The sequence below is a fragment of the Girardinichthys multiradiatus genome, chromosome 20 (genome assembly GCF_021462225.1).
Source record: "Girardinichthys multiradiatus isolate DD_20200921_A chromosome 20, DD_fGirMul_XY1, whole genome shotgun sequence".
Taxonomy (NCBI): domain Eukaryota; kingdom Metazoa; phylum Chordata; class Actinopteri; order Cyprinodontiformes; family Goodeidae; genus Girardinichthys; species Girardinichthys multiradiatus.
In genome coordinates this window covers 19,080,113-19,105,572 of record NC_061812.1, presented here as the reverse complement: position 1 = coordinate 19,105,572, position 25,460 = coordinate 19,080,113, and the positions used below count along the sequence as shown (strand labels likewise).

Sequence of the window (25,460 nt, the reverse complement as noted above, 5' to 3'; positions counted from 1 at the left end):
AAAGTTAGTGGTCACTGGTGACATGTCAGAATGATCCATGTTGGTTGTTCCTGTCAGTCTGTTTGTGGTAGGTTGGGAAGCTGATTCTGTAGAATGTTCAGTTTCAGTGGACTTTCCCATTGTTTGAGGTGTGGACCCAGTCACTGTAGTAGGAAGAGCCTTTGTTGTTGGTGTTTCCTGGCTAAACGATGATGTTGTAATAGATGTTGAAACTGTTATAGAAGGGGTCTTTGTTGCAGGTTGGTCTGGGGTACTTGACACCTCTGAGTTTGTTGTAGGTCTGGTTTCAGTTGTATTGGTGGTATGAGTTGAAGATGTTTGAGAAGTCTGGGAGCTAAAATCAGAGATGCTTGGGCTTGAAGTTCCAGTGGATTTCGTTGTAGTAATAAATGTATGTTCTGTGTTAGAGGAGACCTTTGTTATTGCTGACGTTCCCCAGCTGCTTGATAGTTCTGAATTTGTTGTGGTTCCAGTGACAGTTGCATCAGTAGCATGAGATGGAGATGGTTGAGTCAACTCAGTAGTGAGAGGAGGACTACTGGAAGGTGAAGTGTGGGATGACTCTTTATCTTTGGTGGAAAATGTTGATTCAGAATGATCCATGGTTGTTGTCACACTCTGTCCATTTGATGTTAACGTTGATATTGATTGTGTTATTTCAGTAGGGGAAAATGTGACAGCAGATGTAGACTGCATCTCTGTTGATGAATACTTGGTTGGAAGTGTTTCTTGACTTGCCGATGGATGTGTACTTGTTACTGATGTTTCACCACTGTCTCCTGAAGATGTCAATGGAAAGTTAGTGGTCACTGGTGACATGTCAGAATGATCCATGTTGGTTGTTCCTGTCAGTCTGTTTGTGGTAGGTTGGGAAGCTGATTCTGTAGAATGTTCAGTTTCAGTGGACTTTCCCATTGTTTGAGGTGTGGACCCAGTCACTGTAGTAGGAAGAGCCTTTGTTGTTGGTGTTTCCTGGCTAAACGATGATGTTGTAATAGATGTTGAAACTGTTATAGAAGGGGTCTTTGTTGCAGGTTGGTCTGGGGTACTTGACACCTCTGAGTTTGTTGTAGGTCTGGTTTCAGTTGTATTGGTGGTATGAGTTGAAGATGTTTGAGAAGTCTGGGAGCTAAAATCAGAGATGCTTGGGCTTGAAGTTCCAGTGGATTTCGTTGTAGTAATAAATGTATGTTCTGTGTTAGAGGAGACCTTTGTTATTGCTGACGTTCCCCAGCTGCTTGATAGTTCTGAATTTGTTGTGGTTCCAGTGACAGTTGCATCAGTAGCATGAGATGGAGATGCTTGAGTCAACTCAGTAGTGAGACGAGGACTACTGGAAGGTGAAGTGTGGGATGACTCTCTATCTTTGGTGGAAAATGTTGATTCAGAATGATCCATGGTTGTTGTCAAACTCTGTCCATTTGATGTTAACGTTGATATTGATTGTGTTATTTCAGTAGGGGAAATTGTGACAGCAGATGTAGACTGCATCTTTGTTGATGAATACTTTGTTGAAAGTGTTTCTTGACTTGCCGATGGATGTGTACTTGTTACTGATGTTTCACCACTGTCTCCTGAAGATGTCAATGGAAAGTTAGTGGTCACTGGTGACATGTCAGAATGATCCATGTTGGTTGTTCCTGTCAGTCTGTTTGTGGTAGGTTGGGAAGCTGATTCTGTAGAATGTTCAGTTTCAGTGGACTTTCCCATTGTTTGAGGTGTGGACCCAGTCACTGTAGTAGGAAGAGCCTTTGTTGTTGGTGTTTCCTGGCTAAACGATGATGTTGTAATAGATGTTGAAACTGTTATAGAAGCGGTCTTTGTTGCAGGTTGGTCTGGGGTACTTGACACCTCTGAGTTTGTTGTAGGTCTGGTTTCAGTTGTATTGGTGGTATGAGTTGAAGATGTTTGAGAAGTCTGGGAGCTAAAATCAGAGATGCTTGGGCTTGAAGTTCCAGTGGATTTCGTTGTAGTAATAAATGTATGTTCTGTGTTAGAGGAGACCTTTGTTATTGCTGACGTTCCCCAGCTGCTTGATAGTTCTGAATTTGTTGTGGTTCCAGTGACAGTTGCATCAGTAGCATGAGATGGAGATGGTTGAGTCAACTCAGTAGTGAGAGGAGGACTACTGGAAGGTGAAGTGTGGGATGACTCTTTATCTTTGGTGGAAAATGTTGATTCAGAATGATCCATGGTTGTTGTCACACTCTGTCCATTTGATGTTAACGTTGATATTGATTGTGTTATTTCAGTAGGGGAAAATGTGACAGCAGATGTAGACTGCATCTCTGTTGATGAATACTTGGTTGGAAGTGTTTCTTGACTTGCCGATGGATGTGTACTTGTTAATGATGTTTCACCACTGTCTCCTGAAGATGTCAATGGAAAGTTAGTGGTCACTGGTGACATGTCAGAATGATCCATGTGGGTTGTTCCTGTCAGTCTGTTTGTGGTAGGTTGGGAAGCTGATTCTGTAGAATGTTCAGTTTCAGTGGACTTTCCCATTGTTTGAGGTGTGGACCCAGTCACTGTAGTAGGAAGAGCCTTTGTTGTTGGTGTTTCCTGGCTAAACGATGATGTTGTAATAGATGTTGAAACTGTTATAGAAGGGGTCTTTGTTGCAGGTTGGTCTGGGGTACTTGACACCTCTGAGTTTGTTGTAGGTCTGGTTTCAGTTGTATTGGTGGTATGAGTTGAAGATGTTTGAGAAGTCTGGGAGCTAAAATCAGAGATGCTTGGGCTTGAAGTTCCAGTGGATTTCGTTGTAGTAATAAATGTATGTTCTGTGTTAGAGGAGACCTTTGTTATTGCTGACGTTCCCCAGCTGCTTGATAGTTCTGAATTTGTTGTGGTTCCAGTGACAGTTGCATCAGTAGCATGAGATGGAGATGCTTGAGTCAACTCAGTAGTGAGAGGAGGACTACTGGAAGGTGAAGTGTGGGATGACTCTCTATCTTTGGTGGAAAATGTTGATTCAGAATGATCCATGGTTGTTGTCACACTCTGTCCATTTGATGTTAACGTTGATATTGATTGTGTTATTTCAGTAGGGGAAATTGTGACAGCAGATGTAGACTGCATCTCTGTTGATGAATACTTTGTTGGAAGTGTTTCTTGACTTGCCGATGGATGTGTACTTGTTACTGATGTTTTACCACTGTCTCCTGAAGATGTCAATGGAAAGTTAGTGGTCACTGGTGACATGTCAGAATGATCCATGTTGGTTGTTCCTGTCAGTCTGTTTGTGGTAGGTTGGGAAGCTGATTCTGTAGAATGTTCCGTTTCAGTGGACTTTCCCATTGTTTGAGGTGTGGACCCAGTCACTGTAGTAGGAAGAGCCTTTGTTGTTGGTGTTTCCTGGCTAAACGATGATGTTGTAATAGATGTTGAAACTGTTATAGAAGCGGTCTTTGTTGCAGGTTGGTCTGGGGTACTTGACACCTCTGAGTTTGTTGTAGGTCTGGTTTCAGTTGTATTGGTGGTATGAGTTGAAGATGTTTGAGAAGTCTGGGAGCTAAAATCAGAGATGCTTGGGCTTGAAGTTCCAGTGGATTTCGTTGTAGTAATAAATGTATGTTCTGTGTTAGAGGAGACCTTTGTTATTGCTGACGTTCCCCAGCTGCTTGATAGTTCTGAATTTGTTGTGGTTCCAGTGACAGTTGCATCAGTAGCATGAGATGGAGATGGTTGAGTCAACTCAGTAGTGAGAGGAGGACTACTGGAAGGTGAAGTGTGGGATGACTCTTTATCTTTGGTGGAAAATGTTGATTCAGAATGATCCATGGTTGTTGTCACACTCTGTCCATTTGATGTTAACGTTGATATTGATTGTGTTATTTCAGTAGGGGAAAATGTGACAGCAGATGTAGACTGCATCTCTGTTGATGAATACTTGGTTGGAAGTGTTTCTTGACTTGCCGATGGATGTGTACTTGTTACTGATGTTTCACCACTGTCTCCTGAAGATGTCAATGGAAAGTTAGTGGTCACTGGTGACATGTCAGAATGATCCATGTTGGTTGTTCCTGTCAGTCTGTTTGTGGTAGGTTGGGAAGCTGATTCTGTAGAATGTTCAGTTTCAGTGGACTTTCCCATTGTTTGAGGTGTGGACCCAGTCACTGTAGTAGGAAGAGCCTTTGTTGTTGGTGTTTCCTGGCTAAACGATGATGTTGTAATAGATGTTGAAACTGTTATAGAAGGGGTCTTTGTTGCAGGTTGGTCTGGGGTACTTGACACCTCTGAGTTTGTTGTAGGTCTGGTTTCAGTTGTATTGGTGGTATGAGTTGAAGATGTTTGAGAAGTCTGGGAGCTAAAATCAGAGATGCTTGGGCTTGAAGTTCCAGTGGATTTCGTTGTAGTAATAAATGTATGTTCTGTGTTAGAGGAGACCTTTGTTATTGCTGACGTTCCCCAGCTGCTTGATAGTTCTGAATTTGTTGTGGTTCCAGTGACAGTTGCATCAGTAGCATGAGATGGAGATGCTTGAGTCAACTCAGTAGTGAGAGGAGGACTACTGGAAGGTGAAGTGTGGGATGACTCTCTATCTTTGGTGGAAAATGTTGATTCAGAATGATCCATGGTTGTTGTCACACTCTGTCCATTTGATGTTAACGTTGATATTGATTGTGTTATTTCAGTAGGGGAAATTGTGACAGCAGATGTAGACTGCATCTCTGTTGATGAATACTTTGTTGGAAGTGTTTCTTGACTTGCCGATGGATGTGTACTTGTTACTGATGTTTTACCACTGTCTCCTGAAGATGTCAATGGAAAGTTAGTGGTCACTGGTGACATGTCAGAATGATCCATGTTGGTTGTTCCTGTCAGTCTGTTTGTGGTAGGTTGGGAAGCTGATTCTGTAGAATGTTCCGTTTCAGTGGACTTTCCCATTGTTTGAGGTGTGGACCCAGTCACTGTAGTAGGAAGAGCCTTTGTTGTTGGTGTTTCCTGGCTAAACGATGATGTTGTAATAGATGTTGAAACTGTTATAGAAGCGGTCTTTGTTGCAGGTTGGTCTGGGGTACTTGACACCTCTGAGTTTGTTGTAGGTCTGGTTTCAGTTGTATTGGTGGTATGAGTTGAAGATGTTTGAGAAGTCTGGGAGCTAAAATCAGAGATGCTTGGGCTTGAAGTTCCAGTGGATTTCGTTGTAGTAATAAATGTATGTTCTGTGTTAGAGGAGACCTTTGTTATTGCTGACGTTCCCCAGCTGCTTGATAGTTCTGAATTTGTTGTGGTTCCAGTGACAGTTGCATCAGTAGCATGAGATGGAGATGGTTGAGTCAACTCAGTAGTGAGAGGAGGACTACTGGAAGGTGAAGTGTGGGATGACTCTTTATCTTTGGTGGAAAATGTTGATTCAGAATGATCCATGGTTGTTGTCACACTCTGTCCATTTGATGTTAACGTTGATATTGATTGTGTTATTTCAGTAGGGGAAAATGTGACAGCAGATGTAGACTGCATCTCTGTTGATGAATACTTGGTTGGAAGTGTTTCTTGACTTGCCGATGGATGTGTACTTGTTACTGATGTTTCACCACTGTCTCCTGAAGATGTCAATGGAAAGTTAGTGGTCACTGGTGACATGTCAGAATGATCCATGTTGGTTGTTCCTGTCAGTCTGTTTGTGGTAGGTTGGGAAGCTGATTCTGTAGAATGTTCAGTTTCAGTGGACTTTCCCATTGTTTGAGGTGTGGACCCAGTCACTGTAGTAGGAAGAGCCTTTGTTGTTGGTGTTTCCTGGCTAAACGATGATGTTGTAATAGATGTTGAAACTGTTATAGAAGGGGTCTTTGTTGCAGGTTGGTCTGGGGTACTTGACACCTCTGAGTTTGTTGTAGGTCTGGTTTCAGTTGTATTGGTGGTATGAGTTGAAGATGTTTGAGAAGTCTGGGAGCTAAAATCAGAGATGCTTGGGCTTGAAGTTCCAGTGGATTTCGTTGTAGTAATAAATGTATGTTCTGTGTTAGAGGAGACCTTTGTTATTGCTGACGTTCCCCAGCTGCTTGATAGTTCTGAATTTGTTGTGGTTCCAGTGACAGTTGCATCAGTAGCATGAGATGGAGATGCTTGAGTCAACTCAGTAGTGAGAGGAGGACTACTGGAAGGTGAAGTGTGGGATGACTCTCTATCTTTGGTGGAAAATGTTGATTCAGAATGATCCATGGTTGTTGTCACACTCTGTCCATTTGATGTTAACGTTGATATTGATTGTGTTATTTCAGTAGGGGAAATTGTGACTGCAGATGTAGACTGCATCTCTGTTGATGAATACTTTGTTGGAAGTGTTTCTTGACTTGCCGATGGATGTGTACTTGTTACTGATGTTTTACCACTGTCTCCTGAAGATGTCAATGGAAAGTTAGTGGTCACTGGTGACATGTCAGAATGATCCATGTTGGTTGTTCCTGTCAGACTGTTTGTGGTAGGTTGGGAAGCTGATTCTGTAGAATGTTCAGTTTCAGTGGACTTTCCCATTGTTTGAGGTGTGGACCCAGTCACTGTAGTAGGAAGAGCCTTTGTTGTTGGTGTTTCCTGGCTAAACGATGATGTTGTAATAGATGTTGAAACTGTTATAGAAGCGGTCTTTGTTGCAGGTTGGTCTGGGGTACTTGACACCTCTGAGTTTGTTGTAGGTCTGGTTTCAGTTGTATTGGTGGTATGAGTTGAAGATGTTTGAGAAGTCTGGGAGCTAAAATCAGAGATGCTTGGGCTTGAAGTTCCAGTGGATTTCGTTGTAGTAATAAATGTATGTTCTGTGTTAGAGGAGATCTTTGTTATTGCTGACGTTCCCCAGCTGCTTGATAGTTCTGAATTTGTTGTGGTTCCAGTGACAGTTGCATCAGTAGCATGAGATGGAGATGTTTGAGTCAACTCAGTAGTGAGAGGAGGACTACTGGAAGGTGAAGTGTGGGATGACTCTCTATCTTTGGTGGAAAATGTTGATTCAGAATGATCCATGGTTGTTGTCACACTCTGTCCATTTGATGTTAACGTTGATATTGATTGTGTTATTTCAGTAGGGGAAAATGTGACAGCAGATGTAGACTGCATCTCTGTTGATGAATACTTGGTTGGAAGTGTTTCTTGACTTGCCGATGGATGTGTACTTGTTACTGATGTTTTACCACTGTCTCCTGAAGATGTCAATGGAAAGTTAGTGGTCACTGGTGACATGTCAGAATGATCCATGTTGGTTGTTCCTGTCAGACTGTTTGTGGTAGGTTGGGAAGCTGATTCTGTAGAATGTTCAGTTTCAGTGGACTTTCCCATTGTTTGAGGTGTGGACCCAGTCACTGTAGTAGGAAGAGCCTTTGTTGTTGGTGTTTCCTGGCTAAACGATGATGTTGTAATAGATGTTGAAACTGTTATAGAAGCGGTCTTTGTTGCAGGTTGGTCTGGGGTACTTGACACCTCTGAGTTTGTTGTAGGTCTGGTTTCAGTTGTATTGGTGGTATGAGTTGAAGATGTTTGAGAAGTCTGGGAGCTAAAATCAGAGATGCTTGGGCTTGAAGTTCCAGTGGATTTCGTTGTAGTAATAAATGTATGTTCTGTGTTAGAGGAGATCTTTGTTATTGCTGACGTTCCCCAGCTGCTTGATAGTTCTGAATTTGTTGTGGTTCCAGTGACAGTTGCATCAGTAGCATGAGATGGAGATGTTTGAGTCAACTCAGTAGTGAGAGGAGGACTACTGGAAGGTGAAGTGTTGGATGACTCTCTATCTTTGGTGGAAAATGTTGATTCAGAATGATCCATGGTTGTTGTCACATTCTGTCCATTTGATGTTAACGTTGATATTGATTGTGTTATTTCAGTAGGGGAAAATGTGACAGCAGATGTAGACTGCATCTCTGTTGATGAATAATTGGTTGGAAGTGTTTCTTGACTTGCCGATGGATGTGTACTTGTTACGGATGTTTTACCACTGTCTCCTGAAGATGTCAATGGAAAGTTAGTGGTCACTGGTGACATGTCAGAATGATCCATGTTGGTTGTTCCTGTCAGTCTGTTTGTGGTAGGTTGGGAAGCTGATTCTGTAGAATGTTCAGTTTCAGTGGACTTTCCCATTGTTTGAGGTGTGGACCCAGTCACTGTAGTAGGAAGAGCCTTTGTTGTTGGTGTTTCCTGGCTAAACGATGATGTTGTAATAGATGTTGAAACTGTTATAGAAGGGGTCTTTGTTGCAGGTTGGTCTGGGGTACTTGACACCTCTGAGTTTGTTGTAGGTCTGGTTTCAGTTGTATTGGTGGTATGAGTTGAAGATGTTTGAGAAGTCTGGGAGCTAAAATCAGAGATGCTTGGGCTTGAAGTTCCAGTGGATTTCGTTGTAGTAATAAATGTATGTTCTGTGTTAGAGGAGATCTTTGTTATTGCTGACGTTCCCCAGCTGCTTGATAGTTCTGAATTTGTTGTGGTTCCAGTGACAGTTGCATCAGTAGCATGAGATGGAGATGTTTGAGTCAACTCAGTAGTGAGAGGAGGACTACTGGAAGGTGAAGTGTGGGATGACTCTCTATCTTTGGTGGAAAATGTTGATTCAGAATGATCCATGGTTGTTGTCACATTCTGTCCATTTGATGTTAACGTTGATATTGATTGTGTTATTTCAGTAGGGGAAAATGTGACAGCAGATGTAGACTGCATCTCTGTTGATGAATACTTGGTTGGAAGTGTTTCTTGACTTGCCGATGGATGTGTACTTGTTACTGATGTTTTACCACTGTCTCCTGAAGATGTCAATGGAAAGTTAGTGGTCACTGGTGACATGTCAGAATGATCCATGTTGGTTGTTCCTGTCAGTCTGTTTGTGGTAGGTTGGGAAGCTGATTCTGTAGAATGTTCAGTTTCAGTGGACTTTCCCATTGTTTGAGGTGTGGACCCAGTCACTGTAGTAGGAAGAGCCTTTGTTGTTGGTGTTTCCTGGCTAAACGATGATGTTGTAATAGATGTTGAAACTGTTATAGAAGGGGTCTTTGTTGCAGGTTGGTCTGGGGTACTTGACACCTCTGAGTTTGTTGTAGGTCTGGTTTCAGTTGTATTGGTGGTATGAGTTGAAGATGTTTGAGAAGTCTGGGAGCTAAAATCAGAGATGCTTGGGCTTGAAGTTCCAGTGGATTTCGTTGTAGTAATAAATGTATGTTCTGTGTTAGAGGAGACCTTTGTTGTTGCTGACGTTCCCCAGCTGCTTGATAGTTCTGAATTTGTTGTGGTTCCAGTGACAGTTGCATCAGTAGCATGAGATGGAGATGCTTGAGTCAACTCAGTAGTGAGAGGAGGACTACTGGAAGGTGAAGTGTGGGATGACTCTCTATCTTTGGTGGAAAATGTTGATTCAGAAAGATCCATGGTTGTTGTCACACTCTGTCCATTTGATGTTAACGTTGATATTGATTGTGTTATTTCAGTAGGGGAAAATGTGACAGCAGATGTAGACTGCATCTCTGTTGATGAATACTTGGTTGGAAGTGTTTCTTGACTTGCCGATGGATGTGTACTTGTTACCGATGTTTTACCACTGTCTCCTGAAGATGTCAATGGAAAGTTAGTGGTCACTGGTGACATGTCAGAATGATCCATGTTGGTTGTTCCTGTCAGTCTGTTTGTGGTAGGTTGGGAAGCTGATTCTGTAGAATGTTCAGTTTCAGTGGACTTTCCCATTGTTTGAGGTGTGGACCCAGTCACTGTAGTAGGAAGAGCCTTTGTTGTTGGTGTTTCCTGGCTAAACGATGATGTTGTAATAGATGTTGAAACTGTTATAGAAGGGGTCTTTGTTGCAGGTTGGTCTGGGGTACTTGACACCTCTGAGTTTGTTGTAGGTCTGGTTTCAGTTGTATTGGTGGTATGAGTTGAAGATGTTTGAGAAGTCTGGGAGCTAAAATCAGAGATGCTTGGGCTTGAAGTTCCAGTGGATTTCGTTGTAGTAATAAATGTATGTTCTGTGTTAGAGGAGACCTTTGTTATTGCTGACGTTCCCCAGCTGCTTGATAGTTCTGAATTTGTTGTGGTTCCAGTGACAGTTGCATCAGTAGCATGAGATGGAGATGCTTGAGTCAACTCAGTAGTGAGAGGAGGACTACTGGAAGGTGAAGTGTGGGATGACTCTCTATCTTTGGTGGAAAATGTTGATTCAGAATGATCCATGGTTGTTGTCAAACTCTGTCCATTTGATGTTAACGTTGATATTGATTGTGTTATTTCAGTAGGGGAAATTGTGACAGCAGATGTAGACTGCATCTTTGTTGATGAATACTTTGTTGAAAGTGTTTCTTGACTTGCCGATGGATGTGTACTTGTTACTGATGTTTCACCACTGTCTCCTGAAGATGTCAATGGAAAGTTAGTGGTCACTGGTGACATGTCAGAATGATCCATGTTGGTTGTTCCTGTCAGTCTGTTTGTGGTAGGTTGGGAAGCTGATTCTGTAGAATGTTCAGTTTCAGTGGACTTTCCCATTGTTTGAGGTGTGGACCCAGTCACTGTAGTAGGAAGAGCCTTTGTTGTTGGTGTTTCCTGGCTAAACGATGATGTTGTAATAGATGTTGAAACTGTTATAGAAGGGGTCTTTGTTGCAGGTTGGTCTGGGGTACTTGACACCTCTGAGTTTGTTGTAGGTCTGGTTTCAGTTGTATTGGTGGTATGAGTTGAAGATGTTTGAGAAGTCTGGGAGCTAAAATCAGAGATGCTTGGGCTTGAAGTTCCAGTGGATTTCGTTGTAGTAATAAATGTATGTTCTGTGTTAGAGGAGATCTTTGTTATTGCTGACGTTCCCCAGCTGCTTGATAGTTCTGAATTTGTTGTGGTTCCAGTGACAGTTGCATCAGTAGCATGAGATGGAGATGTTTGAGTCAACTCAGTAGTGAGAGGAGGACTACTGGAAGGTGAAGTGTGGGATGACTCTCTATCTTTGGTGGAAAATGTTGATTCAGAATGATCCATGGTTGTTGTCACATTCTGTCCATTTGATGTTAACGTTGATATTGATTGTGTTATTTCAGTAGGGGAAAATGTGACAGCAGATGTAGACTGCATCTCTGTTGATGAATACTTGGTTGGAAGTGTTTCTTGACTTGCCGATGGATGTGTACTTGTTACTGATGTTTTACCACTGTCTCCTGAAGATGTCAATGGAAAGTTAGTGGTCACTGGTGACATGTCAGAATGATCCATGTTGGTTGTTCCTGTCAGTCTGTTTGTGGTAGGTTGGGAAGCTGATTCTGTAGAATGTTCAGTTTCAGTGGACTTTCCCATTGTTTGAGGTGTGGACCCAGTCACTGTAGTAGGAAGAGCCTTTGTTGTTGGTGTTTCCTGGCTAAACGATGATGTTGTAATAGATGTTGAAACTGTTATAGAAGGGGTCTTTGTTGCAGGTTGGTCTGGGGTACTTGACACCTCTGAGTTTGTTGTAGGTCTGGTTTCAGTTGTATTGGTGGTATGAGTTGAAGATGTTTGAGAAGTCTGGGAGCTAAAATCAGAGATGCTTGGGCTTGAAGTTCCAGTGGATTTCGTTGTAGTAATAAATGTATGTTCTGTGTTAGAGGAGACCTTTGTTGTTGCTGACGTTCCCCAGCTGCTTGATAGTTCTGAATTTGTTGTGGTTCCAGTGACAGTTGCATCAGTAGCATGAGATGGAGATGCTTGAGTCAACTCAGTAGTGAGAGGAGGACTACTGGAAGGTGAAGTGTGGGATGACTCTCTATCTTTGGTGGAAAATGTTGATTCAGAAAGATCCATGGTTGTTGTCACACTCTGTCCATTTGATGTTAACGTTGATATTGATTGTGTTATTTCAGTAGGGGAAAATGTGACAGCAGATGTAGACTGCATCTCTGTTGATGAATACTTGGTTGGAAGTGTTTCTTGACTTGCCGATGGATGTGTACTTGTTACCGATGTTTTACCACTGTCTCCTGAAGATGTCAATGGAAAGTTAGTGGTCACTGGTGACATGTCAGAATGATCCATGTTGGTTGTTCCTGTCAGTCTGTTTGTGGTAGGTTGGGAAGCTGATTCTGTAGAATGTTCAGTTTCAGTGGACTTTCCCATTGTTTGAGGTGTGGACCCAGTCACTGTAGTAGGAAGAGCCTTTGTTGTTGGTGTTTCCTGGCTAAACGATGATGTTGTAATAGATGTTGAAACTGTTATAGAAGCGGTCTTTGTTGCAGGTTGGTCTGGGGTACTTGACACCTCTGAGTTTGTTGTAGGTCTGGTTTCAGTTGTATTGGTGGTATGAGTTGAAGATGTTTGAGAAGTCTGGGAGCTAAAATCAGAGATGCTTGGGCTTGAAGTTCCAGTGGATTTCGTTGTAGTAATAAATGTATGTTCTGTGTTAGAGGAGACCTTTGTTATTGCTGACGTTCCCCAGCTGCTTGATAGTTCTGAATTTGTTGTGGTTCCAGTGACAGTTGCATCAGTAGCATGAGATGGAGATGGTTGAGTCAACTCAGTAGTGAGAGGAGGACTACTGGAAGGTGAAGTGTGGGATGACTCTTTATCTTTGGTGGAAAATGTTGATTCAGAATGATCCATGGTTGTTGTCACACTCTGTCCATTTGATGTTAACGTTGATATTGATTGTGTTATTTCAGTAGGGGAAAATGTGACAGCAGATGTAGACTGCATCTCTGTTGATGAATACTTGGTTGGAAGTGTTTCTTGACTTGCCGATGGATGTGTACTTGTTACTGATGTTTCACCACTGTCTCCTGAAGATGTCAATGGAAAGTTAGTGGTCACTGGTGACATGTCAGAATGATCCATGTTGGTTGTTCCTGTCAGTCTGTTTGTGGTAGGTTGGGAAGCTGATTCTGTAGAATGTTCAGTTTCAGTGGACTTTCCCATTGTTTGAGGTGTGGACCCAGTCACTGTAGTAGGAAGAGCCTTTGTTGTTGGTGTTTCCTGGCTAAACGATGATGTTGTAATAGATGTTGAAACTGTTATAGAAGGGGTCTTTGTTGCAGGTTGGTCTGGGGTACTTGACACCTCTGAGTTTGTTGTAGGTCTGGTTTCAGTTGTATTGGTGGTATGAGTTGAAGATGTTTGAGAAGTCTGGGAGCTAAAATCAGAGATGCTTGGGCTTGAAGTTCCAGTGGATTTCGTTGTAGTAATAAATGTATGTTCTGTGTTAGAGGAGACCTTTGTTATTGCTGACGTTCCCCAGCTGCTTGATAGTTCTGAATTTGTTGTGGTTCCAGTGACAGTTGCATCAGTAGCATGAGATGGAGATGCTTGAGTCAACTCAGTAGTGAGAGGAGGACTACTGGAAGGTGAAGTGTGGGATGACTCTCTATCTTTGGTGGAAAATGTTGATTCAGAAAGATCCATGGTTGTTGTCACACTCTGTCCATTTGATGTTAACGTTGACATTGATTGTGTTATTTCAGTAGGGGAAAATGTGACAGCAGATGTAGACTGCATCTCTGTTGATGAATACTTGGTTGGAAGTGTTTCTTGACTTGCCGATGGATGTGTACTTGTTACCGATGTTTTACCACTGTCTCCTGAAGATGTCAATGGAAAGTTAGTGGTCACTGGTGACATGACAGAATGATCCATGTTGGTTGTTCCTGTCAGTCTGTTTGTGGTAGGTTGGGAAGCTGATTCTGTAGAATGTTCAGTTTCAGTGGACTTTCCCATTGTTTGAGGTGTGGACCCAGTCACTGTAGTAGGAAGAGCCTTTGTTGTTGGTGTTTCCTGGCTAAACGATGATGTTGTAATAGATGTTGAAACTGTTATAGAAGGGGTCTTTGTTGCAGGTTGGTCTGGGGTACTTGACACCTCTGAGTTTGTTGTAGGTCTGGTTTCAGTTGTATTGGTGGTTTGAGTTGAAGATGTTTGAGAAGTCTGGGAGCTAAAATCAGAGATGCTTGGGCTTGAAGTTCCAGTGGATTTCGTTGTAGTAATAAATGTATGTTCTGTGTTAGAGGAGACCTTTGTTATTGCTGACGTTCCCCAGCTGCTTGATAGTTCTGAATTTGTTGTGGTTCCAGTGACAGTTGCATCAGTAGCATGAGATGGAGATGCTTGAGTCAACTCAGTAGTGAGAGGAGGACTACTGGAAGGTGAAGTGTGGGATGACTCTGTATCTTTGGTGGAAAATGTTGATTCAGAATGATCCATGGTTGTTGTCATACTCTGTCCATTTGATGTTAACGTTGATATTGATTGTGTTATTTCAGTAGGGGAAATTGTGACAGCAGATGTAGACTGCATCTCTGTTGATGAATACTTTGTTGGAAGTGTTTCTTGACTTGCCGATGGATGTGTACTTGTTACTGATGTTTCACCACTGTCTCCTGAAGATGTCAATGGAAAGTTAGTGGTCACTGGTGACATGTCAGAATGATCCATGTTGGTTGTTCCTGTCAGTCTGTTTGTGGTAGGTTGGGAAGCTGATTCTGTAGAATGTTCAGTTTCAGTGGACTTTCCCATTGTTTGAGGTGTGGACCCAGTCACTGTAGTAGGAAGAGCCTTTGTTGTTGGTGTTTCCTGGCTAAACGATGATGTTGTAATAGATGTTGAAACTGTTATAGAAGGGGTCTTTGTTGCAGGTTGGTCTGGGGTACTTGACACCTCTGAGTTTGTTGTAGGTCTGGTTTCAGTTGTATTGGTGGTATGAGTTGAAGATGTTTGAGAAGTCTGGGAGCTAAAATCAGAGATGCTTGGGCTTGAAGTTCCAGTGGATTTCGTTGTAGTAATAAATGTATGTTCTGTGTTAGAGGAGACCTTTGTTATTGCTGACGTTCCCCAGCTGCTTGATAGTTCTGAATTTGTTGTGGTTCCAGTGACAGTTGCATCAGTAGCATGAGATGGAGATGGTTGAGTCAACTCAGTAGTGAGAGGAGGACTACTGGAAGGTGAAGTGTGGGATGACTCTTTATCTTTGGTGGAAAATGTTGATTCAGAATGATCCATGGTTGTTGTCACACTCTGTCCATTTGATGTTAACGTTGATATTGATTGTGTTATTTCAGTAGGGGAAAATGTGACAGCAGATGTAGACTGCATCTCTGTTGATGAATACTTGGTTGGAAGTGTTTCTTGACTTGCCGATGGATGTGTACTTGTTACTGATGTTTCACCACTGTCTCCTGAAGATGTCAATGGAAAGTTAGTGGTCACTGGTGACATGTCAGAATGATCCATGTTGGTTGTTCCTGTCAGTCTGTTTGTGGTAGGTTGGGAAGCTGATTCTGTAGAATGTTCAGTTTCAGTGGACTTTCCCATTGTTTGAGGTGTGGACCCAGTCACTGTAGTAGGAAGAGCCTTTGTTGTTGGTGTTTCCTGGCTAAACGATGATGTTGTAATAGATGTTGAAACTGTTATAGAAGGGGTCTTTGTTGCAGGTTGGTCTGGGGTACTTGACACCACTGAGTTTGTTGTAGGTCTGGTTTCAGTTGTATTGGTGGTATGAGTTGAAGATGTTTGAGAAGTCTGGGAGCTAAAATCAGAGATGCTTGGGCTTGAAGTTCCAGTGGATTTCGTTGTAGTAATAAATGTATGTTCTGTGTTAGAGGAGACCTTTGTTATTGCTGACGTTCCCCAGCTGCTTGATAGTTCTGAATTTGTTGTGGTTCCAGTGACAGTTGCATCAGTAGCATGAGATGGAGATGGTTGAGTCAACTCAGTAGTGAGAGGAGGACTACTGGAAGGTGAAGTGTGGGATGACTCTTTATCTTTGGTGGAAAATGTTGATTCAGAATGATCCATGGTTGTTGTCACACTCTGTCCATTTGATGTTAACGTTGATATTGATTGTGTTATTTCAGTAGGGGAAAATGTGACAGCAGATGTAGACTGCATCTCTGTTGATGAATACTTGGTTGGAAGTGTTTCTTGACTTGCCGATGGATGTGTACTTGTTACTGATGTTTCACCACTGTCTCCTGAAGATGTCAATGGAAAGTTAGTGGTCACTGGTGACATGTCAGAATGATCCATGTTGGTTGTTCCTGTCAGTCTGTTTGTGGTAGGTTGGGAAGCTGATTCTGTAGAATGTTCAGTTTCAGTGGACTTTCCCATTGTTTGAGGTGTGGACCCAGTCACTGTAGTAGGAAGAGCCTTTGTTGTTGGTGTTTCCTGGCTAAACGATGATGTTGTAATAGATGTTGAAACTGTTATAGAAGGGGTCTTTGTTGCAGGTTGGTCTGGGGTACTTGACACCTCTGAGTTTGTTGTAGGTCTGGTTTCAGTTGTATTGGTGGTATGAGTTGAAGATGTTTGAGAAGTCTGGGAGCTAAAATCAGAGATGCTTGGGCTTGAAGTTCCAGTGGATTTCGTTGTAGTAATAAATGTATGTTCTGTGTTAGAGGAGACCTTTGTTATTGCTGACGTTCCCCAGCTGCTTGATAGTTCTGAATTTGTTGTGGTTCCAGTGACAGTTGCATCAGTAGCATGAGATGGAGATGCTTGAGTCAACTCAGTAGTGAGAGGAGGACTACTGGAAGGTGAAGTGTGGGATGACTCTCTATCTTTGGTGGAAAATGTTGATTCAGAAAGATCCATGGTTGTTGTCACACTCTGTCCATTTGATGTTAACGTTGACATTGATTGTGTTATTTCAGTAGGGGAAAATGTGACAGCAGATGTAGACTGCATCTCTGTTGATGAATACTTGGTTGGAAGTGTTTCTTGACTTGCCGATGGATGTGTACTTGTTACCGATGTTTTACCACTGTCTCCTGAAGATGTCAATGGAAAGTTAGTGGTCACTGGTGACATGACAGAATGATCCATGTTGGTTGTTCCTGTCAGTCTGTTTGTGGTAGGTTGGGAAGCTGATTCTGTAGAATGTTCAGTTTCAGTGGACTTTCCCATTGTTTGAGGTGTGGACCCAGTCACTGTAGTAGGAAGAGCCTTTGTTGTTGGTGTTTCCTGGCTAAACGATGATGTTGTAATAGATGTTGAAACTGTTATAGAAGGGGTCTTTGTTGCAGGTTGGTCTGGGGTACTTGACACCTCTGAGTTTGTTGTAGGTCTGGTTTCAGTTGTATTGGTGGTTTGAGTTGAAGATGTTTGAGAAGTCTGGGAGCTAAAATCAGAGATGCTTGGGCTTGAAGTTCCAGTGGATTTCGTTGTAGTAATAAATGTATGTTCTGTGTTAGAGGAGACCTTTGTTATTGCTGACGTTCCCCAGCTGCTTGATAGTTCTGAATTTGTTGTGGTTCCAGTGACAGTTGCATCAGTAGCATGAGATGGAGATGCTTGAGTCAACTCAGTAGTGAGAGGAGGACTACTGGAAGGTGAAGTGTGGGATGACTCTCTATCTTTGGTGGAAAATGTTGATTCAGAAAGATCCATGGTTGTTGTCACACTCTGTCCATTTGATGTTAACGTTGACATTGATTGTGTTATTTCAGTAGGGGAAAATGTGACAGCAGATGTAGACTGCATCTCTGTTGATGAATACTTGGTTGGAAGTGTTTCTTGACTTGCCGATGGATGTGTACTTGTTACTGATGTTTCACCACTGTCTCCTGAAGATGTCAATGGAAAGTTAGTGGTCACTGGTGACATGTCAGAATGATCCATGTTGGTTGTTCCTGTCAGTCTGTTTGTGGTAGGTTGGGAAGCTGATTCTGTAGAATGTTCAGTTTCAGTGGACTTTCCCATTGTTTGAGGTGTGGACCCAGTCACTGTAGTAGGAAGAGCCTTTGTTGTTGGTGTTTCCTGGCTAAACGATGATGTTGTAATAGATGTTGAAACTGTTATAGAAGGGGTCTTTGTTGCAGGTTGGTCTGGGGTACTTGACACCACTGAGTTTGTTGTAGGTCTGGTTTCAGTTGTATTGGTGGTATGAGTTGAAGATGTTTGAGAAGTCTGGGAGCTAAAATCAGAGATGCTTGGGCTTGAAGTTCCAGTGGATTTCGTTGTAGTAATAAATGTATGTTCTGTGTTAGAGGAGACCTTTGTTATTGCTGACGTTCCCCAGCTGCTTGATAGTTCTGAATTTGTTGTGGTTCCAGTGACAGTTGCATCAGTAGCATGAGATGGAGATGCTTGAGTCAACTCAGTAGTGAGAGGAGGACTACTGGAAGGTGAAGTGTGGGATGACTCTTTATCTTTGGTGGAAAATGTTGATTCAGAATGATCCATGGTTGTTGTCACACTCTGTCCATTTGATGTTAACGTTGATATTGATTGTGTTATTTCAGTAGGGGAAAATGTGACAGCAGATGTAGACTGCATCTCTGTTGATGAATACTTGGTTGGAAGTGTTTCTTGACTTGCCGATGGATGTGTACTTGTTACTGATGTTTCACCACTGTCTCCTGAAGATGTCAATGGAAAGTTAGTGGTCACTGGTGACATGTCAGAATGATCCATGTTGGTTGTTCCTGTCAGTCTGTTTGTGGTAGGTTGGGAAGCTGATTCTGTAGAATGTTCAGTTTCAGTGGACTTTCCCATTGTTTGAGGTGTGGACCCAGTCACTGTAGTAGGAAGAGCCTTTGTTGTTGGTGTTTCCTGGCTAAACGATGATGTTGTAATAGATGTTGAAACTGTTATAGAAGGGGTCTTTGTTGCAGGTTGGTCTGGGGTACTTGACACCTCTGAGTTTGTTGTAGGTCTGGTTTCAGTTGTATTGGTGGTATGAGTTGAAGATGTTTGAGAAGTCTGGGAGCTAAAATCAGAGATGCTTGGGCTTGAAGTTCCAGTGGATTTCGTTGTAGTAATAAATGTATGTTCTGTGTTAGAGGAGACCTTTGTTATTGCTGACGTTCCCCAGCTGCTTGATAGTTCTGAATTTGTTGTGGTTCCAGTGACAGTTGCATCAGTAGCATGAGATGGAGATGCTTGAGTCAACTCAGTAGTGAGAGGAGGACTACTGGAAGGTGAAGTGTGGGATGACTCTCTATCTTTGGTGGAAAATGTTGATTCAGAAAGATCCATGGTTGTTGTCACACTCTGTCCATTTGATGTTAACGTTGACATTGATTGTGTTATTTCAGTAGGGGAAAATGTGACAGCAGATGTAGACTGCATCTCTGTTGATGAATACTTGGTTGGAAGTGTTTCTTGACTTGCCGATGGATGTGTACTTGTTACCGATGTTTTACCACTGTCTCCTGAAGATGTCAATGGAAAGTTAGTGGTCACTGGTGACATGACAGAATGATCCATGTTGGTTGTTCCTGTCAGTCTGTTTGTGGTAGGTTGGGAAGCTGATTCTGTAGAATGTTCAGTTTCAGTGGACTTTCCCATTGTTTGAGGTGTGGACCCAGTCACTGTAGTAGGAAGAGCCTTTGTTGTTGGTGTTTCCTGGCTAAACGATGATGTTGTAATAGATGTTGAAACTGTTATAGAAGGGGTCTTTGTTGCAGGTTGGTCTGGGGTACTTGACACCTCTGAGTTTGTTGTAGGTCTGGTTTCAGTTGTATTGGTGGTTTGAGTTGAAGATGTTTGAGAAGTCTGGGAGCTAAAATCAGAGATGCTTGGGCTTGAAGTTCCAGTGGATTTCGTTGTAGTAATAAATGTATGTTCTGTGTTAGAGGAGACCTTTGTTATTGCTGACGTTCCCCAGCTGCTTGATAGTTCTGAATTTGTTGTGGTTCCAGTGACAGTTGCATCAGTAGCATGAGATGGAGATGCTTGAGTCAACTCAGTAGTGAGAGGAGGACTACTGGAAGGTGAAGTGTGGGATGACTCTCTATCTTTGGTGGAAAATGTTGATTCAGAATGATCCATGGTTGTTGTCATACTCTGTCCATTTGATGTTAACGTTGATATTGATTGTGTTATTTCAGTAGGGGAAATTGTGACAGCAGATGTAGACTGCATCTCTGTTGATGAATACTTTGTTGGAAGTGTTTCTTGACTTGCCGATGGATGTGTACTTGTTACTGATGTTTTACCACTGTCTCCTGAAGATGTCAATGGAAAGTTAGTGGTCACTGGTGACATGTCAGAATGATCCATGTTGGTTGTTCCTGTCAGTCTGTTTGTGGTAGGTTGGGAAGCTGATTCTGTAGAATGTTCAGTTTCAGTGGACTTTCCCATTGTTTGAGGTGTGGACCCTGTCACTGTAGTAGGAAGAGCCTTTGTTGTTGGTGTTTCCTGGCTAAACGATGATGTTGTAATAGATGTTGAAACTGTTATAGAAGGGGTCTTTGTTGCAGGTTGGTCTGGGGTACTTGACACCTCTGAGTTTGTTGTAGGTCTGGTTTCAGTTGTATTGGTGGTATGAGTTGAAGATGTTTGAGAAGTCTGGGAGCTAAAATCAGAGATGCTTGGGCTTGAAGTTCCAGTGGATTTCGTTGTAGTAATAAATGTATGTTCTGTGTTAGAGGAGACCTTTGTTATTGCTGACGTTCCCCAGCTGCTTGATAGTTCTGAATTTGTTGTGGTTCCAGTGACAGTTGCATCAATAGCATGAGATGGAGATGCTTGAGTCAACTCAGTAGTGAGAGGAGGACTACTGGAAGGTGAAGTGTGGGATGACTCTCTATCTTTGGTGGAAAATGTTGATTCAGAATGATCCATGGTTGTTGTCACACTCTGTCCATTTGATGTTAACGTTGATATTGATTGTGTTATTTCAGTAGGGGAAAATGTGACAGCAGATGTAGACTGCATCTCTGTTGATGAATACTTGGTTGGAAGTGTTTCTTGACTTGCCGATGGATGTGTACTTGTTACTGATGTTTTACCACTGTCTCCTGAAGATGTCAATGGAAAGTTAGTGGTCACTGGTGACATGTCAGAATGATCCATGTTGGTTGTTCCTGTCAGTCTGTTTGTGGTAGGTTGGGAAGCTGATTCTGTAGAATGTTCAGTTTCAGTGGACTTTCCCATTGTTTGAGGTGTGGACCCAGTCACTGTAGTAGGAAGAGCCTTTGTTGTTGGTGTTTCCTGGCTCAACGATGATGTTGTAATAGATGTTGAAACTGTTATAGAAGGGGTCTTTGTTGCAGGTTGGTCTGGGGTACTTGACACCTCTGAGTTTGTTGTAGGTCTGGTTTCAGTTGTATTGGTGGTATGAGTTGAAGATGTTTGAGAAGTCTGGGAGCTAAAATCAGAGATGCTTGGGCTTGAAGTTCCAGTGGATTTCGTTGTAGTAATAAATGTATGTTCTGTGTTAGAGGAGACCTTTGTTATTGCTGACGTTCCCCAGCTGCTTGATAGTTCTGAATTTGTTGTGGTTCCAGTGACAGTTGCATCAGTAGCATGAGATGGAGATGCTTGAGTCAACTCAGTAGTGAGAGGAGGACTACTGGAAGGTGAAGTGTGGGATGACTCTTTATCTTTGGTGGAAAATGTTGATTCAGAATGATCCATGGTTGTTGTCACACTCTGTCCATTTGATGTTAACGTTGATATTGATTGTGTTATTTCAGTAGGGGAAAATGTGACAGCAGATGTAGACTGCATCTCTGTTGATGAATACTTGGTTGGAAGTGTTTCTTGACTTGCCGATGGATGTGTACTTGTTACCGATGTTTCACCACTGTCTCCTGAAGATGTCAATGGAAAGTTAGTGGTCACTGGTGACATGTCAGAATGATCCATGTTGGTTGTTCCTGTCAGTCTGTTTGTGGTAGGTTGGGAAGCTGATTCTGTAGAATGTTCAGTTTCAGTGGACTTTCCCATTGTTTGAGGTGTGGACCCAGTCACTGTAGTAGGAAGAGCCTTTGTTGTTGGTGTTTCCTGGCTAAACGATGATGTTGTAATAGATGTTGAAACTGTTATAGAAGGGGTCTTTGTTGCAGGTTGGTCTGGGGTACTTGACACCTCTGAGTTTGTTGTAGGTCTGGTTTCAGTTGTATTGGTGGTATGAGTTGAAGATGTTTGAGAAGTCTGGGAGCTAAAATCAGAGATGCTTGGGCTTGAAGTTCCAGTGGATTTCGTTGTAGTAATAAATGTATGTTCTGTGTTAGAGGAGACCTTTGTTATTGCTGACGTTCCCCAGCTGCTTGATAGTTCTGAATTTGTTGTGGTTCCAGTGACAGTTGCATCAGTAGCATGAGATGGAGATGTTTGAGTCAACTCAGTAGTGAGAGGAGGACTACTGGAAGGTGAAGTGTGGGATGAATCTTTATCTTTGGTGGAAAATGTTGATTCAGAATGATCCATGGTTGTTGTCACACTCTGTCCATTTGATGTTAACGTTGATATTGATTGTGTTATTTCAGTAGGGGAAAATGTGACAGCAGATGTAGACTGCATCTCTGTTGATGAATACTTTGTTGGAAGTGTTTCTTGACTTGCCGATGGATGTGTACTTGTTACTGATGTTTTACCACTGTCTCCTGAAGATGTCAATGGAAAGTTAGTGGTCACTGGTGACATGTCAGAATGATCCATGTTGGTTGTTCCTGTCAGTCTGTTTGTGGTAGGTTGGGAAGCTGATTCTGTAGAATGTTCAGTTTCAGTGGACTTTCCCATTGTTTGAGGTGTGGACCCAGTCACTGTAGTAGGAAGAGCCTTTGTTGTTGGTGTTTCCTGGCTAAACGATGATGTTGTAATAGATGTTGAAACTGTTATAGAAGGGGTCTTTGTTGCAGGTTGGTCTGGGGTACTTGACACCTCTGAGTTTGTTGTAGGTCTGGTTTCAGTTGTATTGGTGGTATGAGTTGAAGATGTTTGAGAAGTCTGGGAGCTAAAATCAGAGATGCTTGGGCTTGAAGTTCCAGTGAATTTCGTTGTAGTAATAAATGTATGTTCTGTGTTAGAGGAGACCTTTGTTATTGCTGACGTTCCCCAGCTGCTTGATAGTTCTGAATTTGTTGTGGTTCCAGTGACAGTTGCATCAGTAGCATGAGATGGAGATGTTTGAGTCAACTCAGTAGTGAGAGGAGGACTACTGGAAGGTGAAGTGTGGGATGAATCTTTATCTTTGGTGGAAAATGTTGATTCAGAATGATCCATGGTTGTTGTCACACTCTGTCCATTTGATGTTAACGTTGATATTGATTGTGTTATTTCAGTAGGGGAAAATGTGACAGCAGATGTAGACTGCATCTCTGTTGATGAATACTTGGTTGGAAGTGTTTCTTGACTTGCCGATGGATGTGTACTTGTTACTGATGTTTTACCACTGTCTCCTGAAGATGTCAATGGAAAGTTAGTGGTCACTGGTGACATGTCAGAATGATCCATGTTGGTTGTTCCTGTCAGTCTGTTTGTGGTAGGTTGGGAAGCTGATTCTGTAGAATGTTCAGTTTCAGTGGACTTTCCCATTGTTTGAGGTGTGGACCCAGTCACTGTAGTAGGAAGAGCCTTTGTTGTTGGTGTTTCCTGGCTAAACGATGATGTTGTAATAGATGTTGAAACTGTTATAGAAGGGGTCTTTGTTGCAGGTTGGTCTGGGGTACTTGACACCTCTGAGTTTGTTGTAGGTCTGGTTTCAGTTGTATCGGTGGTATGAGTTGAAGATGTTTGAGAAGTCTGGGAGCTAAAATCAGAGATGCTTGGGCTTGAAGTTCCAGTGGATTTCGTTGTAGTAATAAATGTATGTTCTGTGTTAGAGGAGACCTTTGTTATTGCTGACGTTCCCCAGCTGCTTGATAGTTCTGAATTTGTTGTGGTTCCAGTGACAGTTGCATCAGTAGCATGAGATGGAGATGTTTGAGTCAACTCAGTAGTGAGAGGAGGACTACTGGAAGGTGAAGTGTGGGATGAATCTTTATCTTTGGTGGAAAATGTTGATTCAGAATGATCCATGGTTGTTGTCACACTCTGTCCATTTGATGTTAACGTTGATATTGATTGTGTTATTTCAGTAGGGGAAAATGTGACAGCAGATGTAGACTGCATCTCTGTTGATGAATACTTGGTTGGAAGTGTTTCTTGACTTGCCGATGGATGTGTACTTGTTACTGATGTTTTACCACTGTCTCCTGAAGATGTCAATGGAAAGTTAGTGGTCACTGGTGACATGTCAGAATGATCCATGTTGGTTGTTCCTGTCAGTCTGTTTGTGGTAGGTTGGGAAGCTGATTCTGTAGAATGTTCAGTTTCAGTGGACTTTCCCATTGTTTGAGGTGTGGACCCAGTCACTGTAGTAGGAAGAGCCTTTGTTGTTGGTGTTTCCTGGCTAAACGATGATGTTGTAATAGATGTTGAAACTGTTATAGAAGGGGTCTTTGTTGCAGGTTGGTCTGGGGTACTTGACACCTCTGAGTTTGTTGTAGGTCTGGTTTCAGTTGTATCGGTGGTATGAGTTGAAGATGTTTGAGAAGTCTGGGAGCTAAAATCAGAGATGCTTGGGCTTGAAGTTCCAGTGGATTTCGTTGTAGTAATAAATGTATGTTCTGTGTTAGAGGAGACCTTTGTTATTGCTGACGTTCCCCAGCTGCTTGATAGTTCTGAATTTGTTGTGGTTCCAGTGACAGTTGCATCAGTAGCATGAGATGGAGATGTTTGAGTCAACTCAGTAGTGAGAGGAGGACTACTGGAAGGTGAAGTGTGGGATGAATCTTTATCTTTGGTGGAAAATGTTGATTCAGAATGATCCATGGTTGTTGTCACACTCTGTCCATTTGATGTTAACGTTGATATTGATTGTGTTATTTCAGTAGGGGAAAATGTGACAGCAGATGTAGACTGCATCTCTGTTGATGAATACTTGGTTGGAAGTGTTTCTTGACTTGCCGATGGATGTGTACTTGTTACTGATGTTTTACCACTGTCTCCTGAAGATGTCAATGGAAAGTTAGTGGTCACTGGTGACATGTCAGAATGATCCATGTTGGTTGTTCCTGTCAGTCTGTTTGTGGTAGGTTGGGAAGCTGATTCTGTAGAATGTTCAGTTTCAGTGGACTTTCCCATTGTTTGAGGTGTGGACCCAGTCACTGTAGTAGGAAGAGCCTTTGTTGTTGGTGTTTCCTGGCTAAACGATGATGTTGTAATAGATGTTGAAACTGTTATAGAAGGGGTCTTTGTTGCAGGTTGGTCTGGGGTACTTGACACCTCTGAGTTTGTTGTAGGTCTGGTTTCAGTTGTATTGGTGGTATGAGTTGAAGATGTTTGAGAAGTCTGGGAGCTAAAATCAGAGATGCTTGGGCTTGAAGTTCCAGTGGATTTCGTTGTAGTAATAAATGTATGTTCTGTGTTAGAGGAGACCTTTGTTATTGCTGACGTTCCCCAGCTGCTTGATAGTTCTGAATTTGTTGTGGTTCCAGTGACAGTTGCATCAGTAGCATGAGATGGAGATGGTTGAGTCAACTCAGTAGTGAGAGGAGGACTACTGGAAGGTGAAGTGTGGGATGACTCTCTATCTTTGGTGGAAAATGTTGATTCAGAATGATCCATGGTTGTTGTCACACTCTGTCCATTTGATGTTAACGTTGATATTGATTGTGTTATTTCAGTAGGGGAAAATGTGACAGCAGATGTAGACTGCATCTCTGTTGATGAATACTTGGTTGGAAGTGTTTCTTGACTTGCCGATGGATGTGTACTTGTTACTGATGTTTTACCACTGTCTCCTGAAGATGTCAATGGAAATTTAGTGGTCACTGGTG

At 42.3% G+C, this 25,460-nt stretch overlaps 1 protein-coding gene across 1 annotated transcript in view; it reads right to left on the bottom strand.

The window, feature by feature from the left end:
- LOC124856576 (mucin-16-like) overlaps nucleotides 1-25,460 on the bottom strand; it is a 33,198-nt gene extending 7,738 nt beyond the window's left edge. Inside the window, exon 1 of the mRNA XM_047347166.1 lies at nucleotides 1-25,460. This exon is cut by the window's left edge and continues 5,122 nt beyond it. Within this exon, the coding sequence (XP_047203122.1) occupies nucleotides 1-25,341 (25,341 nt within the window). The 5' untranslated portion in view covers nucleotides 25,342-25,460.